The 19,247-nt window shown below is 39.5% G+C and overlaps 1 protein-coding gene across 2 annotated transcripts in view; it reads right to left on the reverse strand.

The window, feature by feature from the left end:
* Positions 1 to 3,996: 3,996 nt before the first annotated feature.
* The window catches only part of LOC122534506 (apolipophorins), a 31,163-nt gene continuing 15,912 nt past the window's right edge, over positions 3,997 to 19,247 (reverse strand). The window contains exons 7-28 of one of the 2 annotated variants that reach the window (XM_043665196.1): positions 17,207 to 17,713; positions 16,064 to 16,250; positions 15,763 to 15,979; positions 15,343 to 15,635; positions 14,884 to 15,078; positions 14,576 to 14,802; positions 13,803 to 14,295; positions 13,517 to 13,701; positions 13,210 to 13,430; positions 12,778 to 12,819; positions 12,039 to 12,612; positions 11,435 to 11,676; positions 10,792 to 11,035; positions 10,449 to 10,685; positions 9,600 to 9,733; positions 8,757 to 8,914; positions 8,458 to 8,641; positions 7,479 to 7,617; positions 6,558 to 6,746; positions 5,356 to 5,601; positions 5,044 to 5,235; positions 3,997 to 4,691 (exon numbers count right to left, since the gene is read on the reverse strand). In XM_043665196.1, coding sequence (XP_043521131.1) covers positions 4,665 to 4,691; positions 5,044 to 5,235; positions 5,356 to 5,601; positions 6,558 to 6,746; positions 7,479 to 7,617; positions 8,458 to 8,641; positions 8,757 to 8,914; positions 9,600 to 9,733; positions 10,449 to 10,685; positions 10,792 to 11,035; positions 11,435 to 11,676; positions 12,039 to 12,612; positions 12,778 to 12,819; positions 13,210 to 13,430; positions 13,517 to 13,701; positions 13,803 to 14,295; positions 14,576 to 14,802; positions 14,884 to 15,078; positions 15,343 to 15,635; positions 15,763 to 15,979; positions 16,064 to 16,250; positions 17,207 to 17,713 — 5,133 coding nt within the window. In that variant the 3' untranslated portion in view covers positions 3,997 to 4,664. Of the gene's footprint in view, positions 4,697 to 5,042; positions 5,236 to 5,355; positions 5,602 to 6,557; positions 6,747 to 7,478; positions 7,618 to 8,457; positions 8,642 to 8,756; positions 8,915 to 9,599; positions 9,734 to 10,448; positions 10,686 to 10,791; positions 11,036 to 11,434; positions 11,677 to 12,038; positions 12,613 to 12,777; positions 12,820 to 13,209; positions 13,431 to 13,516; positions 13,702 to 13,802; positions 14,296 to 14,575; positions 14,803 to 14,883; positions 15,079 to 15,342; positions 15,636 to 15,762; positions 15,980 to 16,063; positions 16,251 to 17,206; positions 17,714 to 19,247 lie in introns of both variants that reach the window. The other variant, XM_043665197.1, reaches the window with a different exon arrangement.

Below are 19,247 nucleotides of genomic sequence, written 5' to 3' on the forward strand. Positions count from 1 at the left end.
TATAAATTACAAAATCGATTTTCGAAATTCTCGGCGTTCTGTAATCACTCGGTCCAAATCAAGTTTCGTTCAGATTAATTGTCAAATTCAATTGAATTCAAGTCGAGATAACTTCTGCCCTAGCCTCAGCAAAATCTCAAGCTTCGCTTGGAGTTTCAAGCTTAAACGGAAATTAATTGAAGTCAAATGTAAAAGAAAAAAAAACTTGAATAGATATTTCAAATTTACGTTCGACGATCGCAAAGAGGTTTCAAGTAATTTGAATTTAAATAACTTGACTGTTCTAAACGATGCTTGAACGTTCGTCTGTCAAACGTATAAAGACAGTTCATTACGGAGCATGAAACATTGCTAACATATCCAGCTACACGCTTCCATAATAAGAATTCCACAAAAACTTGTAAATAAAGTTTCGAAATTTATGACTGCGTCAATCATAGTTTCGGAATTTATGACTGCGTCAATCATAATTTCGAAATTTATGACTGCGTCAATCATAGTTTCGAACGCATCGAATTCATATCATTTTGATCTACGACGTTCTTCCTCTTCGATCATCTCGTCTCGGTTGCAATGGTTGTAAATAAATTTCTTACAGTTCTTCCTTTCGACATTTGTCGTGCGATTCATTCACAGTTCCACAATCAAGCGTGCGTATTTTGCGTAATTTGATTTGCACGTTACTATCTCCTACTTTGATCCTCCTTTCTTTCGTCTTGTCCCAGTTTTACCAATTGTAAATGAGTTTCTTTGAAGTTTTTTTTTTTTTTCGAAATCTCTATTACCAGCGATCTACTCGTTGATCAATCTCGTTTCAAACAGTTTCGACTACCAGAAATGGCCACTATGCCATTTCGATTCACAACGTTTTCCAACATTCTCCTTATAACTTCACTTTCCGTTCTATTGTTTTCCCAAGTGGATTTGTCCGTCGAATAATACACGGAGACAGTTCTCTGTTGTGAAACGCGAAGAAGAACTGCCGACGTATCATCTTATCCTAGTTTCAACGGGTTGTGAATACGCGGTTTCTTGCATTATTTTCTTCTCTGTTTTTTTTTTGTCTTCTGCGTCGACTCGAGCTCGATACGGCACGCGCAGTTACGTATCGTAAATAGAACAAGCAGCTCTAAATGGTAAATTTCAATTTAACTCGTACACAGCCGCGAAAGCGTCGAAGATAGTTGCTGTCGGCAGAGCTAATTGCGAACGTGCAATGACAGCGCCCGATAAGCTCGAGAAAGCAGAAAAAAGAGCAGAAAAATTTAACACCAAATAAGAATCGAGTAGATAACATCAAATAAGAATCCTAGAATCACTAAGAATCGAAAAGACGAGACAAGTTTCGACGCTTATTCAGTCGGTTATTCGTTCGTCCATTTATTTAATTTCTGTATTGATAAGATTTTTTTTGGAAAAACGATCTTATTAAGAATCGATCTGCCACGTATGTATATCCCGCGTAATAAACGTGGAAGTTTTATTAAACGAACAGAGATACCTTTCACTCAGGTTCGAGAAGATTCGTCGTTCTTTTCTTACCAAATACATCTGGAATGTAATTTCTTCGGTGCAACCGAAACGACCGATTCTTTTTCGAAAATTTAAACTTTGTCGCGGCCTATGTATACACATTTGAAAAAAGTATAATCTGTTGCGTGGCAGAGCGAGCAAATGACAAAACGGACTCGCGAGGCGATTGGATTTACTCGTGAATAGTTTGAATCTGCAAACTGTGTTCATCGGTGGATCCCGGATAATTTCGTTGAGAACCTAGTATGTAGTTGATCCAGGCGATCGAGAAGTTTTTATTAAATTGCCCCGTTACTTCCTCTCGCCATGAACTTTCTTCGGCTTCGCAGTGCCGAATGCAAACCAATTACAGTCACAGTTGCCAAACTTTTGTCACCTCCTGTTTTCACTATGTTTCACAGGATCTTTCTCTGATCGCATAATTTTGACGATTATTCGGGAGAAATTTCATTTCGTAAGTTATCGGTAAACGCGTTTTTCTTTTCTTTCCCGTTTTCTTTGAAAAAAAGGTGAGAAATTGTGCGATGCAAAATTGCTGTTTCCAACTGGTAGAAATAACTGCACGGATCCATAATGTGTGCAGAAGAGAAGGTTCGCGCAAGTTGCAGTGGTGGTCATCAAAGGGTTAAGTAGTCTCGCATTAAACCAAGTAGGTCAGCGAAGTAGATTCTGTCTGCCGCGGATTGCACAATGCGTATCTTGTCCAGCTCTATTTCTCTGTCTGCTTTATCTGGAAGTTTCTACCGTCGCTATTTCCTCCCCCCCCCCCTTCTTTTTTTCCTTCCTTTTAATGATAACGAAAAGGTTGATACGCCAGACCTTTCCTTTCGTCTTTCGTAATTGTTACTTTGTCGTCGTCGTAGAGCATGTTGTATGATCTCTTCAATTAAATTTCGCTTGACTTTAGAAGAACAACGACGAACGATCCTTGAGGAAATATTCTTTAATCACGCGTTAAAGTTATTGTTACGATTTACTTTTCACGCGTGTACAAAATTTCAATTTAATTGCTGTTGATTTTTCAACGAAAAGCGGACACAGCCGAAGAAAAGTATCTGATGGTGGTTTGCAAATAATTCGATTTGTTACACGACGTATTAGCGTAGGGTTTCTCGAATTGAATTGTCTCGAGTACACTCACGCTCCATTTCTCAATTTTAATTCGCGCTTAGTGATACGCATTATCGCGTATATATGGGGTGTACGTTGTCGCTGTTGGGTCAGTAAATTTTCTTCTGCTACGATCAAAATGCTACAGGATAAATAATGTAGATAGAACATTGCTAATTTCGAAAAGACTTGGGACAATAAAATGAAAATAAATGAAGCAACTCTGCTGTCATTTTCATTCGGATTAAAAATAAATGAATTTGGTAAAAGTACGATCGAAGATTTTTTTTTAAATAATTAATCACGTCGCCAAGAGGGCGATAAATTTTTCCTTATAAATTTTTCAAAATATTCTCATCGCTGATTGCGAAAGAGCAATTTACAGATAATTAAGGCAAACATTTTAAAAATAAACACACCACCGGTTCGGTGGTCGTTGGGAGTTATCTGATGAACCTCCCTCATTAACCAGGCAAGGAATTTTGATTTCAAATACAGATACACCACGGCGGCAAACGTAAATAGTGTGTGCATGCACACTTCGCTATCGTGACCGACGTGGCATTAACGTCATCGCGAGAACGATACGTATAAAAAAGCCTCCTCGATCACGTGAATGTGTCTAAAAAAGAATCCGTAGCCTCTCCGCGGCTGGTCGCTTGGTTTTGCGACATTGTCGAAATCGCAATTTTTCGAGTGTGACGAAATAGACATTTTGGAGAGGGGAAAAAAAAAAAAAGAAAGTCACGAACTATCGAGACAAGATTCTGTACAATGCGAGCGTGACGGTAATTGTACTTGAAACTTGGGTTACGTTCAACAAATAAAATCAATGACAAACGAGAGCGGAGCGTTTTATTCGACGAATTCCGTTGAAACGCGATCAACCCTCCCGGGTTTTTGTCTCCGAGCCCGTTGAATATTCATTAACGTGACTCGATTTCCTTCGTTTTGATAATCGTTGCCCTCGGCCACTTGCCTTTTAGCCAATTGCTCCTCAATTTCTGGCATTCGCGATATATTTCACATTGCCACGTCTCGATTCGATGGAAACGCGAAGCGAAATTTCATTCCGCGAGATGAAATTAAACGCGATCGTTCTTGTCTATGATATAGTAATTCGGGCGAATGTCTCTTAAAATTAAAAGGAGGAGAGATTAAATCGAAAAATCGAAGGGAACATTCCGCGGGCAATATCGATCGATCGATCGACTCCAATTTTGACGATAATCTTATTATTTCCCTGGCTGGAAATTTTCGCGATTGCAGGATTCAGCGGAGAGAGAGAGAGAGAGAGAGAGAGAGAGAGAGAGGTTTAGGGGCGAACAAGAAACGTCAAACGTCAATAATATATACAAGAACAGTGTACGTATATTTCTTCACAAGCCATAGTATTGTTTAGCGCGTATGATCGTTTTCATTCGCATCGACGATAAACGGTACGTCGGTCGGTATTGAATTCAGATTAGCCTCGAGTTGTACAGCACCGGTATCTTAATTTAATAAAGGTAAGCCGTACAAATCGTACCGTAAATCGAATCGATGTTGTTCCGGTGTATCGTTCGCGGTGTCGGACGTGCAGGTATTACGGTTGCGTTATTCATTGCGGTTATTATTTCCTTTTCTTTTCCTTACATTGTCACCCGTCGAAACGTTATTAAATACCTGATGCGTTTGTAAAGGCCGTAATAAGAGCTGATTTGCCAGCGAATTTTCAACGTTTACACATTACACAACGTATACGTGATAACTAGCGAAGAAATATATAAAGGAGAAAATAGGGACGATCGGTGTCGGACGAGCCTCGCCAGAGAGCGAATCTCGACCCAGGGAAAGTGAGTTTCTCGTGATAATTGTGGCCTTCCCCGTCGCTGGGAAGTACCGTCGACCTTAATTTGCTTACATAGTATATCGAAAAAAAAAAAAAAATAAAAAAAAATACGACTGCCGTATCATAACAAAGTAACAAACACAATACACCTAAATTAATTAGTAATGATAGTCTGCGCAACGAGCTCGCTTTAATCCTTCGCTCCTCCCTTGGGTCTCTGAAACATAAATACACGGCTCCGGTCATTCATCAGGCCAGAGAAAGATTCAACTCCGGCTTCTCACTGGGGTGACGCGAATTACTCGGCTCAATGGTATAAATTCCAATTCGCTCCAAAGCGCAATTAAAACGCGCTGTGGATTTTTCGAGTTGTGTTAGATTTTTCGATTGACTTTATTTTACTTGGTCTTGTTGAACGCTTCGATTCGATAGAGAAACTAGTTGGCGCGATTATGAAATTTTTACAGTCGATTTAGAGATGAAACGTTAGAGGAAAAATTCAAATGGTCGCAACTTCTAAATGTCTCTGATTCTCTGCTTTACAGAAATTTGTGAAATCTGCTACTCACCTCCTTGCGTGCTACGATTTTGCACTGAGCACGACCGATCATACCGTACTGGTATTCGCACGAGCAATCCTTCTCCAGCTCTAAGTTAACGAGTCCGTCGGCGACTCTCTTCGCGGCCACGTGGACGAATTGCTTCTTCTGGTTCGGCTTGGCGTCCAGGAAATTGTTCGAACTGAACGCTGCACCACCAGACTGGAAACATGATTCTCAGGTAAGCTTCTCTCTCTTTGCTTGTTACCGTCTTTCGAAAACGCTCACGGAATACGAACTATACAACTAATAATAGACGAGGATCACTTGTTGAACACTTACGGAAACCGCGAAGTCAGCGCAGACGTCCTTGATCGCCGGCGAGAGATTGCTCTTCATGTCGGTGCTTCCGGTGAGAGGCTTCTTCTTGCTGTCAGCGAACGTGTACACGCTGTCCTGGTCGTAGCCGACGATGTTCTTCTGAGCTTTGCCCGAGACAAGCAGCTCCTCGGGGTACGACACATGGTAGTAGGTGAGTCCCAAATCACGGTATATCTTGTGACCGAGTAGAAGCCTGATTTGTTGCAACTGAAACAGTCGGAATAAGTAATTCTAGTATTCTAGCATGATTGTGATAAGTATGCTTCTTTGCGATACGATTGCCACGGTTTTGCTTTTATCAAACTAAAGGAATGAAATCTGAATCGGGATAATTGAATGAAAGGAAATTATAAAAAGAATGTATCACCTTCGTCTACACTTCTACAAACAATCACAAATAAATTAGGAATATAAATAGAAGTATTTAGATTAGAATACTATAATTTTAAATCGATTATCTATTCAGTATCTTTATCCACCCTTCTACAAACAGTCACAAACAAAACAGGAATATAAGTAAAAATATTTTTTTATCTATGGTATATTACTTGTTCAATACTTTCATCTACATTCCTATAAACAATCACAAACAAACTAGGAATATAAGTAGAAATATTTAAATTAGAATGTTATAATTTCAAATCGATTACCATTGTTCAATATCTTCAACCATACTTCTACAAACAGTCACAAACAAAATTGGACTGTAAGTAAAGATATTCTTTTATTTGTTGTATACTAGTACTGTAAATTTCAAATCAATTACTTGTTCAATACTTTCATCTACATTCCTACAAACAATCACAAACAAACTAGATATATATATAGAATATAAATAGAAGTATTTTAGATTAGAATACTGTAATTTCAAATCGATTACCTATTCAGTATCTTCATCCACCTTTCTACAAACAATCACAAACAAAACAGAAATATAAGTAAAGACATTTTTTTATCTATGGTATACTAATACTATAATTTCGAATTAGTTACCTATTCAATACCTTCATCCACACTTCTACAAACAAATGGAACGTGTACAAGAGTATAGATTTCGGGCAATTTAGATTTTGGAAGCGTGATTGCCCCTGATTCTAGTTGATCTAAATTAATTACTAACACAACGCTGCCTCGTTGTTGAAGATAGTAGAAATCTAGCTTACCGAAATAAGGAACGGGGTCTTCTCGCAAGGGTTGGCAATCACTCCAATTACAGCCTTGGCTGCGCCAGGTCTGAAGGGATATCGAATTGCCGCCTCGTAAGCGTCGGTCAATTTGAATGTACCCAGCTCGACGTCCAATTTCTGGTGTAAATAATCCAGCTTCGTCTTTGTATCGCCATTCTTTGCTTCCTGGAAGTCATTATCCTTTTTACTTGGCGCATGCATGAACGACGCCAGTTGCAAAAGAAAACAAAAAAAAAAGAGAAAAAGAAAAAACGACGCGACTTCTCGTGTCTCTATGAAATTACGATAATAAATACGTTCGTAATTGAACGCAGCGAACGTGTTACACGAAACAAAGAACATTGAGATATCGCACGTAACACGCGTTTGATAGACACGGATTTCGCGTTTTAATCGCGTGAATATTCATCGAGCAGCAATTTGCCACCGCGAGTATGTTTCGTTGTGCCGGTCCACGTGAATCTATTTTTATTTCCTGATTTATCTAACGATCGCTCTTTACGTAGCTAAATGATTGCTATTCCGATATATCCGTTAATATCCAATGTTTTACAACGAGGAAAATAATGAGCAGTGAATCAATTTCTCACTGCTGTAAAACGCGCGAGGCGCCAACTACGTGATTTACACGCGCGAGCGAAGAAAAAATGTTGACGAACGACGCGCGAAAAAATGCTCGTTACGTCAATCGGAGGTGTAATTGAACTTTTCAGTGATCTTGACACTTTTGTTACGTCAGCTTGTATTTATCACACCGTACTTTTTCTTTTTCTTTTCTTTTTAAATGAGCGTCGCCACTATTCACACGCGGAGCAAACGAAAGGATAAACTCGATTTCGATCGAGCAGTCGTAACGTGATCGTGTCGTTTTCTGTGTCGACCAGAAAGCATGGTTACCTGCAGAGTAATTGTTGGTTTCTTCTCGTCGAACTTCATGTTTTTCACCTCGCCCTCGATGTTGGTCTCGCCGTTTAACGTGTAGTGCAACGGCCACTTCATCTTCTCGCTGTATCCAATAAGTCCGATATGCACGTCTCTGTGAAATGAATTGTAACAACGACGGTAAATCCGATGTAATCCGATAAAATGGCGGTACTGTAGACGTATTCTGAAAGCTACTGCGAACACTGTACCACTGGCGATGAAATATCGTCGATAATTTAAACTGATGTAACTTCGTAAAGAAAGGAGAAAACGAGCCACTTGGTTTCGTTTAAAACTTTTGACAACCGTGATTTTGTTCCTTGCAAGTCGCGCAAGGATACTTTCTTTTTGGAACATTGAATTGTAAAAATTCAAGCGTACGAGACAATTTTTCTTCGTAACTGGGTCTATCATAATTTTAAGAATTAAAATCCGATCAAACGACAAAAATTCAAGAAATAACGCTTTGTTTCAAGTTCAATAAAGCGGTCAAAAAATCGTGTAGCAAGTTTTAAAGAATTCTTTGTAAACGAAAAATTTCAATCTTCAAAACCATACTGTTAATTAATTTACTGGTGAAAAAAATTTTTCAACATCCTTGCACGCGTTTGAACTTTGACGATTTTCGAGAGAAAAAGTATTCTCGTATTTTCCTGTATCTCACTGCATGATGTGAAATCACTTAAAGAAAAAGAAAAAGAAAAAGAAAAAGAAAAAGAAAAAGAAAAAGAAAAAGAAAAAGAAAAGAAAAGAAAAGAGAAACGGACTCACGTCTGTCGAGACGTTTAGAAGTTTCACGCTTTAAAACGAGACCAAATTGATTGTTTCACGAAGTTTAACCGCCGGTTGAAATTATCGACAATTTCCTACTGTCATCGGTACAGTTATGGTCTTCACTGTACGTGAGCGAAAAGCCAGATTTGTTCCACGGTGAATCGAACATCCAACTCACGTTACTCCGTGCTGTTTCAATTCCGTTCTGAGTTCGGACATCAAAGGTACAACCAATTCCTTGTAAATTTTCTCGTTCGGCGTTTGCTGCTCCACCACGAAAATAACGTCGGCCTCTTTCTTCGGGATTTTCACGCTGAACGTGTCGCCTACGTCGACCTTGTTAGCTCCAACTTTGCAGTTCGCTGATAACAACGGGAAAAGTATTTAGCTTTATTTAAGCTCCGTCAAAAAAAAAAAAAAAAGTAAACGCGTTTAGTATCGCGCGTAGCATCGAAATTAAGTTCAGAGAAAACTCACTGCAAGACGCTGGGATACGGGTGCTCATGACGCCTTGTTTGTAGCAAGCAGTGTGATAAGCGCTGGCGATTATGCAAGCGCCTGCTGGTGTATTACCGGCGACTGCATGATCGCAGGCATCGCGATACTGTGCCGGATTGACGATGTCGAAGCACGATCTGCAATCGTATTTCATTAGAAGCTAGAGGCATGTATCGTTTTCACTATAGACACTGAAGAATGTATCATTTTTCAATATTTCGTTAGATATTAGAGGAATATATTATTTTTAATAAATGCTAGATAATATATTATTTATATTATTTAATATATTATTTTTAATAAATACTAGATATTAGAGGGATATATTATTTTTAATAAATACTAAACCATTTTTGTATAATAATATTTTCGTATAATAATATTTTTGTATAATAATGTTTCGTTAGATATTAGACGAATATATCATTTTCATATTTCGTCAGATACTAGAGAAATATATATTATTTACAAGTATATTATTAGATGGAACATTATATCATTTTCATTAAAAATTAGAGGAACATATTTTCAATATTCGGGTAGAAAAGCGCGCGTGTAATTGACAATGCGATTGGAAAATTTGTATTTGACACAGGGAAGAAATTGAATTCGAATTAACGTTAACAGAGAGGAAAGTTAAATTGCTCGATATCAGGGAGTGTGTTGATCCTTGAAATAGTAACTTGGTAAAGAGAAAACGGAGTTGTAATGTTTTCCAGCTCCGGCACAAGTCTAATATTGTTTCAGTAAATGTACGTTTTTCGAAAAGATTTGCACAAGTAATGCAAGTAGTACAAAGTCTATTTAAAAAGAGACACGTACTTCAAAGATGTTGCGGTGCCGGTGAAGTAGTCGGTACAGACCGGAGCACGCGCTGTGTGGTCGACTGCAGTCGCTTCTGAACATTCACCCTTCAGCTTGTACGCGTTTCCAAATTCTGCTCCACTTTCGGTGATCTAAAAACGATAAAAAAAAAGATCCTCCTTTTCGAACTGTTCGTAAAAAAAAAAAATCGCTATTTGTCGACCAGTCGACAGACGTTCGTCCAAAAGATTTCCATTAACCGCCTGCGCTGGCAACTGATTGCGGACCGTAACGAGTGACCAAACCGTAATACAATAATTCGTCGCTTTCTCTTCGAACACGTCGCCACGATATCACCGGATAGAAATTATTGAGAAGTAATATATTTATTGTTTGTCTCGCCTATTTCGTTTGACTCTAAATATACTTAAAACTGAGAAACTATTACAATTTTGGGACAAAGAATCCGCGACGTGCGTGACACGTTGTTCCAGCGCGAGAGGTTAAAAGGAAAATATTTGATATGGGGCGACGAAAGTTTTAGTAATGTCGCGTGTCTCTTAGTCTCTTAGGGGAGTGTTTTTCAATCTCTTCGACGCGAGTCTCGTGAAAAATTCCGCGCGCGTAGTTAACTCTTTTTCCCCTGGAAATATATTCGACGGGCTGGAAGCTGCCTCGGAAAAAAAGCCGCCGAGTCGACGCGCACGCTTGAGGAAGGAGCGTTACCCTTTAAAGATCGAACGATACTCCCCGGTCGGCGAGGCACGTGAGCGCCTCGGTGTCCGGGCAATTTCCACGAACGCCCCGCTTCCGTGAGTAAACGCGGGAAATACCCTTTAGAAATCTCGCGATACGCGAGACGCGTACCTTTCCAGAGGGCAGAGTGAAGTCGTCGTAAGGCTCGTTGTTCGCGTCGCCGAAGATTCCACGGAGTTTACCCAGGTAGAAGCCGGAAACCTGGACGGTGCAGATCATTGGCGCTTTGTTCGTGCACGTGAGCCAGACACCGTAATCGGACTTGACGTTGCCGAACGGCTGGATGAGAAAAGCGTGCAGGTTGTTCGTGTTCGCTGGGTAATCGGCCGGCTTGTTGTTCACCAAAATCTGAAAGAAACAAGACACAGTTACCATTTTGCGACATTTGTCAAAATCGTTGCCCTTTGATCCGATCGAATCGTCGATCGGAATTTTTCTCTTTTGTTTCACTTACGTTCCCGTTGTTCTTCAGCGTGATGCTCTCTTTAGGCTCGGTGATCGTGATACTGATCAGATTCCCGTTGTTGAAGTTCGCCACGACGGAGAAGTTCCCATCCTGCATATCCTGCGCCAGAATGTAGGTGCAGGTGCCGCTCAAGCTCAAATGGCGTCCGTCGAACGTGAAGAAGTGGCCTCCGTCGGTGACTATTCCCCACTTGCTGAACGGTGGCACGATATCTTGCACGTACAGAGTCGGTCTAAACGCCAAATTTAGAGATTTAATCTAACGCAACTTGGTCGTCTTGGTTCGTCGATTCTCGAAATTGTTCAAAAAGTCTCTTTCAGTGTTAAGTATTCTCTCAAGACTCTTCGAAGAGTCCTTTCCTTCAAGCTATGCTATGTAATGTATGGCTTTCGACTGACGCTCATAGAAGGCGACTCGTCTTTCGCGTAACAAAACGATTGTTAGTACATAATCGCGATCAAGAGCGAGAAAAATTGAAAACGTGATTTATATCTGTCACTTTGATTTATCGTGTAATTGGTCGTGCGCTGCGTAACGATTAATTCAAGCCTCGCGGAATCTTCTTTCCTCACAGACAGATATTCGAACGCAATTTTGCAAGATTTCATCCGTCTCGGATTGGCTTTATTACCTGTAAGCGTGGTACAAGTCCAAAGGCGTCGGTAGCTCTCCGTTACGCAAGAGGTTCAAAACGGAGAATCTAACGGTGGGAATGCCTGGAAGCCTGTACCACAGGCTGAAGTCGAGTGGTTGGAATTGAACGTAGCTCAACAAATTGTCCAACGTTGTCTGTTTCTGCACGAGACCCAGGAGCGATTGGATCGCGGCAATCAAGTGCGAGTAGAGCCTCTTCAGTTCGCTCACCTCGTCCAACTGTGTCGTAAAATAAAATCGTGTACATTTTCTGAGCTTTCGGACAGTCGGATCTCTCTTATACTAATATACAACGTGACAGATAGTATTGACACTAAGAAGTGGTCAAAACGACCAATCTATAATTTTTGTAGAATACGAAACAGTGAATTTTTAGAGATTTAAATTATTTGTGATGGAGATTGGACACTCTGTTAATAATATTTTAGATGCACTTTCGATTTCTGCAAGAAGAATACTTTTGTTTCAGAGAAATAGCATCCGCATCCTTGTCAAACACACTGTACATTTTTCTTTTCGCGTCAATTTGCGTCAGGCATTTCCCTTCGTGAAAAATCTTTCAACCGTAGATAAAGACGTACCTTCTCCTGTTTGAGATGCTTGACGACGTACTGGCAGCCAGCGTCGACGAGCTCGCGAAGTTCCTCAGTAGGCAGAACGGTCTTCGTGATCTTGCACACTTCCTCGAGCGGGCCCAAAACCGTTTCCGGCACCTCGAAGTTCTTCAGTTCCTCCAGCTTCTCCTTCAGCATTTCGTAAACAGGCAGGGCCTTCAGCTCGTTCACCAGCATGGTGTAAAACTCGCTGACGTTCCGTTTGATCTGTTCGAACGCCACGAGCACGACCTTGGCGAAGTCTTGAGACAGCCCGGTGACCACGTTGATCACGTCTTTTATCTCCTTTTGGTGCTGATTGATCAGGTCGAGGACCGCGTTGAGATAAGTGTTGGCGAGTTTCACCGCGGTGTCGACGATGTCGACGACGTGACGGAATATTTTGTCGTACGACTCCTTTAGTTTCGGGTAGATTGACCTGACAGCTTCCTTCAGTGTGGCTGTCAGCTCGTTCAGCTGTTGTTGAAGCTTCTCGACCCCTTTCGCGACCTGTTTCATCGTCTCGGTGATGGCTGAGATGATCGCGCCGAAGTATTTGTTCCTTCACAACAGAAGAACGAACGATCTTTTCTTTACCAATTTTCGCACATCGCTTTCTCTTGCTTTACTTTCGTATCGTCATGACTGACAGTCATCGCAATACACGTAGATCTACGTAGATGGATATACACTCTATGTAACATGGAATACTACAACGTATACGTACACGATGTCCAAGGACTTTTCCGCCAAAGTGCGCCAGCATACTCTATGTGTAAAAAAAAAAAAAAAGATAAGAAAAATAGTGTCATATAAACATAGGCTCAGAAATGTTTTCTTTATTTTGTAAGATCATATCGAGTGAGTACGAAGTGAGGACGAATATAATCGGTATAACATTTTTGAGTCTGTGCTTGTATGTAACAGTTTCTTTTTTTCTTTCTTTTTTTTTATTTTTTTTTAATTTTTTTCTACCCATAGAGTGCACTAGCGTTATAACAGTCCCATCTAACCTTTCCCTTGGACTGGACATATTACACGCTTAAACGTAGAAAAGGTGTCAAAGTAATTTTTCAAGCATGCTTCCGTTAGGTGTCGTTCCATTACTAAAGGTAGGAAAATGGAAATCCCTCGGGGGGGGAAAGAGAGAAATACTCACAAGGTGGCCTGAATTTCTTTGATGGTCTCGTCAGCGCTGAGCTCGTTCTTTATCTTGTTCAGTTCTCCCTGATAGTAATCCACGAGCGGCTTCATGTTCGGCTGTGCCTTCTTCAGATGCTCCACCAAGTCGGTGCCTTCCGCCTTTACTTGCTCCAACGCGTACTCGTTGATCTCCTTCAGTCTGTTTACCAGCGCAAGATTCTTGTTTTTAACGACTTGCTGTGAAAGGATATTCAAATCAATTTAAACAGATCAATTAAACAGATTTTTATCGAGCGTGAGCTTGTGTGACTTGATCAACTTACCAACAGTTCGACAATGTTCTCTTTGCTGTAACCAAAGTCGGGCTTCAGGAACTGTTTCTCGTCCAAATGGACCAACGCGTGGAACAGATTCTTCTTCGTCCCGTCTTTCAAATAGTCCGCGTGGATCTGCGCCAATTGACCGAAGACCATTTGACCATTGACGATCACTTTGTCCTTGGGGATGTCTGAAACGAAGAACACGGTTGATGAAACGAACCTCTCGAACGTCGACAAGTTCCAACCGCGCTTCAAAATCGAATTTCATCTCATTAAACTGTAAAATCACCTTTCAGGTAGACTTCGAGTTTGAATTTGTTGAAGTCACTGGCCTCCAGGGATAGAACGCGAGGAGCGTCGCCCAACAGAGACAGTTCCCTGTCGATCTTCTGCTTGTTCTTCGAGATATCGAGCTTCCACTCGTCCCTGATCAGCTCCCGATCAGGCAAAGTAACCAGCAGGGAGACGTGGCTCGCGTCAGCGGAGAACAGAGCTCCCAAGGTCTTTGGTTTCTGCTTCACGTCGTTGTAAGTGAACAAACTACCGAATCCTATTTGCTTGCTCGACACGGTCAAGTGAGATTTCAAGTCGAGCTTCAGTTGTTGACCGCGGCTGTTCACCTCGATCAGGCCGGTCACGTTTCTGCCGTCTGGGATCTCTTGCCTCTGTAGATTCGCCGCGATCGTGATCTTCTGGGCACGCTTGGCGAACACGTCGACGTCCAGATTGGCGTTGAACAGTTGCTCGCCACCGTATTGGAGATTTCCTTTCACCACCATGTCCTGAAAATCAGATTTGGAAAATTCAATTCAGAAAAATTTTTGGAAAGTTCGAAATTTGAAAGTTGAAACATTTAAAATTTAAGAATTTGGAAAATTTAGAAGTGTAAAATTTAAAAATTTGAGAATTTTGAAAGTTTAAAATTTAAAGCTTTGGGATTCGAAATTTAAAAGTTTAAAAAGTTGGAAATTTCGAGGTTTGTAAGATGTAAAAGTTTGAAATTTAGAAGCTTCTCAAAGATCTTAAACGCCTTGTACAGAGATTAGGAAAGTTATATTTTACCTTTGGCTGCGTTGGATACGTAAACTTTGTTTCTCCACTGAGAGACACGCTGTTCTTTTCGACGTTAATGTCTCCGATGACAGACAGGCTGGTCTTGTCGGATGGTTTGTTCTTTCTGTCCATGTAAAGAGACGCGTCAATCTTGTACGCTGCTGTCTGCTTGCTCTTTGGCAGATCGTATGTCAAAATGGTGGCGACCTCGCGAGAAGGCAACGTTAATATGGAAGCTGTAACCAGAAATGTCGTAAATAAATCAACCCTGTCGACGTTTCAAATCACTTCGATAATCACGTATCCCTTGTTCTTACCTGCTTCTTTAGGATGAATGTACAGTTGATAAGTGTATTCAGTCTTGTCCTTGGAGGAATGAAGATAAAGGTTCGTTGTGTGATCGAAGATCGGGTTTTTCAGCTCGGTACTGGTCTTCAGGCCAAACTCCACTGGCACGTTGAACTTCTTCAAGTCTACTTCCACCGTCACTTGATGTTTCAGTAGAGCTTTCTCTGGAAAGTAAAGCGAAATTTTGCGTATTTAAGCGTATTTTAGTTGCCGCAGCGTTTAGTCGCGATGCTCAATGTACAATATGCTTCGATATGTCGTATCAGTATTGAAGCTTTCTCCCCTAATTACGTGAATGTGCTTTCGCCAAGTTGTGCGTCAATCGTTGCACTATCCAACACTATTTTTGAAACAGCCGAACTGAAACAGCCGATCAACAGATATCGCGCCAGGTTGAACAAATCTGAACGTCACTTCGCGTTACTCACGTTGAACGTTGACGATGGACTGCAGCTTGAACAGAGCGCAGTCTTTGTTCTGCTCGCAGTAGCTGTTGAAAATGTGCAGCTCCTTGTTGGAGAGTTTCAGTTCGCCGACGATGGCGGACGGGCCGAAATTCGCGTTCAACACCATCGCCACGCCGACCTCCCCGTCCTTTTCACGGCTAAGTTGCTGACGGGTGTACTTGAACGAGGAGCTTCGGGTGTTCTCGCCGATCTTCAAGTTCCCGTTACCCTCTACCACGATCTTCCCATCTTCGTCGCGTCGTTTGTAGTTCGTACTGGATATGTAATACAATATTAACCTATTGTGTTTATATCCTGATGGGGTATTAACCTACGCTCACGTCCTGGAATACTTTGAATTTTCGTCTGATCTACTTAGTTAGATGTTTAACATAATGGTACCTTCCGGTCACGACGTTCTTTCCGTCGCTTGTCACGGTGACGGTGATGGTTTTCCCGCTCTTCGCCGTTGGCTTGTTGGCAATCTCCGCGTGGATCTTGCGGTGCTTGACCTTGTCGCTGTCGAAATTCGCGTTGATCACGAAATTGTCGATACTCTCGAGGTTCAAGTGCGCGTCCGCCTTTACGAATCCTTTCGGAGTGTCCACTCTCCACTCGCCTGCGATCATCAACGAAATCAACGTAGTCATCAGGCATGATTCTCGCGGGAAGGCACACTGTGTCGAATGTCTCGGGTACTCACCTTGGTACTCCTTGTCGTTGAGTTTCTGGAATTTCGAGAGCACCTCTCGTTTCCCATTCGGGCACGTTGCTATCACGTGGAACAGGCTGTTCGTGTCCAGATGCTGAATCTCGCTATTCAGGGTGTACTTGTTGCCGTCAGCAACGACTTTGCTGTCGATCGACACCTTGTTCTCCTCTTCCGATCTCTGTAAATACAAAGTTTGTTAAGGGCAGTCACGATCGTATAATCACTTGGGGTTCAATGAACCATCCACTGTTGCAGAACGTCAATAACTATCGATTGATCATGCCTTGATTTTATATCGTGTACCAAGTACCAACGTACCGTAATTATTCAAGCATATGTTTTTCAATTTTATTAATATTATATTTTAATGAATCAAATTAGTATTTTATAATGGAAAAAAATTTTCCATTTTTTTTAGTTAAAATTAGACCATGACCAATTATTATATCAATAAATTTAATAAATTTATTAATTACAATTGTATTATGAATTAATTTTAAATTTATATTTTTAATATTAATTATATTTATAAATTTAATTACAATTAAAATTTTTTATGATTTCGAGATATTATTCGTGAAAGAACATTTATAGGATATCATAGATTTTATATTAAAATAATATTAAAATTTAGAATAATTATATTTATTATTTCTGAATTATTTTCTTTTTTATTTCATTTTTTGGAACATTTTCTCATAGATCAATTTCTCCTTCAATTGAAATTAATATAATATGACCTCCTAAAATAATTATTTTGATTTGAAATAACGATTTTGATGGAATTTGGCATAAACGTAGCTTTCGAGGAAACGTTTGACCTGTATCTTTTTTTATCGTCAATCAAAGTTGGGCGTGCGAATCATATTTTGTCAGATATCTCCGAAATTACCGAGGAATTACATTTTTTTGCGTAGATCGATAAAAATAGTGTTTTTTCCTCACGACGAATTTAATGGCGTATACCATTTTGCGAAGAAACAATTTACTCAAACAATACGTTAAAGAAACCCTTGATCTTAACAAAGGCGAAGTGAAATGAATTCTCATTGAGCAAGGATATTAAATCCATCTCGCGATTTTCATTCTTCACGTCTGTCATTCTGAAATGGCAATATTTTAATAAGAAAGTACCGTGTAGAGGAGCTGCAAGTCAACGTTGCGCAGTTTCTCGTGGAGCAAATTGCCTTTGGCCTTGATATTGATGGTGGACGATGCGGGCAGGTACTCGCTGTCGGACCTGAACGAGATCGCTTTTTCTCCGTACTGGACGTCCAAAACGCTCGTAGCCGTCTTCTTCTCGGACGTCGGGTTGAACTTGTAATTGCCCGACAGTTGTACGCGAGGAAGATCCAGAATGTTCACGGCTAGTTTCCCTTGACCCTCGCTGGGATTCGTGATCGTGTTGCTCAGTCCTTTCAGCTCCAATTCCGAGTCCAGTTCGATCTTTTTGTCGTTGTTGTACGTCAGTCTCACGGTGTCCGTTGCTTTCGTGATATCCGGCTCGTTGGAGTGCAACAAACTCGACGAAACTTCCAGTTTCAAGTTACTCAGCTTCTCGCTGGGTAGTTTCACCTCTAAGACGCCGTCTGCTCTCCATGGTTTGTCGACGTTGTTCCCTTCTCTTAGATCTACGTTGCTCTGTTAAAAGTTGTTAACGTTAATCAGCTGTTGATTGTCTCATTGATCGTTAAACTGTTGAAATTTTATGAAACAAAATTTTTCGTTATGACAATAGACCTGGTTCTGGAGATCGTTCGAGGCTTCATTTTTCATCACGTGGGAGGTGAGAAAATGAAAACATCTTTCTTCTCGAAAATACTATAAATTGTCAACAGTGTGTAAGGAATTTTTCACACGATTGAATCTCTTCACAATCGGACTTGAAGATCGAGTCCTTTTCTTTAGAGCGACCTCCTAAAACTTGATGCATTCTTGTATCGTTTCGTCATTTAAACCAGCTTTGAACATTAGAAGAATATATTTGCGATATTTGCGTCGTTGTGTGTTCGCCTAATGTTCAAAATCCGACAAAGTGGCGAAGAAAAATCGTACATCGAGTTTCAAAGAGTCATTGTAAATAGGAGGCAAATCTATGTCACACGTTCATTTGTGATGTAAAAACATCTTGGAATAAAATACAGATACAGTTTGAAAATAGAGGCTTCGAGTTTTAAATGGAGCTCGGGTTTATTGTCGTACGACTTTCACGAAACTGCAACAGTTTGAGTAATTACTGTTTGAATATTTAAGTAAATTTAACACTGGATTAAAAAACTAGAAGAAAAAGAAAGAAATAGAAAAACTTTACAATACAATAGAACACCCAAACTTCCATTCGTACACTGCTTTACAACTACTTAAAAATTTCCAAGGAAAATTATAAATTAATTACTTTGACCATTTGGACAGTGTGTTATCAAACACTATATAAAATTTAAAAAATAATATAAAATAATTATAATAAAAAAACACTATATAAAATTATAAATTGATTACTTTGACCACTTGGACAGTATATTATCAAACACTATGTAAAATTTAAAAAATAATATAAAATAATAATGATAATAAAAAAATACTATATAAAATTATAAATTGATTACTTTGACCACTTGGACAGTGTGCTATAAAACACTATGTAAAATTTAAAAAGTAATATAAAATAATAATAATAAAAAAACACTATACAAAATTATAAATCGATTATTTTGACCACTTGAACAGTGTGTCATCAAACACTATGTAAAATTTAAAAAATAATATAAAATAATAATGATGATAAAAAAATACTATATAAAATTATAAATTGATTACTTTGACCACTTGGACAGTGTATTATCAAACACTATGTAAAATTTAAAAAATAATATAAAATAATAATAATAAAAAAACACTATACAAAATTATAAATCGATTACTTTGACCACTTGAACAGTGTGTTATCAAACACTATGTAAAATTTAAAAAACAATATAAAATAATAATAATAAAAAAACACTATACAAAATTATAAATCGATTATTTTGACCACTTGAACAGTGTGTCATCAAACACTATGTAAAATTTAAAAAATAATATAAAATAATAATGATGATAAAAAAATACTATATAAAATTATAAATTGATTACTTTGACCACTTGGACAGTGTATTATCAAACACTATGTAAAATT

The sequence above is a fragment of the Frieseomelitta varia genome, unplaced genomic scaffold (assembly GCF_011392965.1).
Source record: "Frieseomelitta varia isolate USP_RPSP 00005682 unplaced genomic scaffold, Fvar_1.2 scaffold_607, whole genome shotgun sequence".
Taxonomy (NCBI): domain Eukaryota; kingdom Metazoa; phylum Arthropoda; class Insecta; order Hymenoptera; family Apidae; genus Frieseomelitta; species Frieseomelitta varia.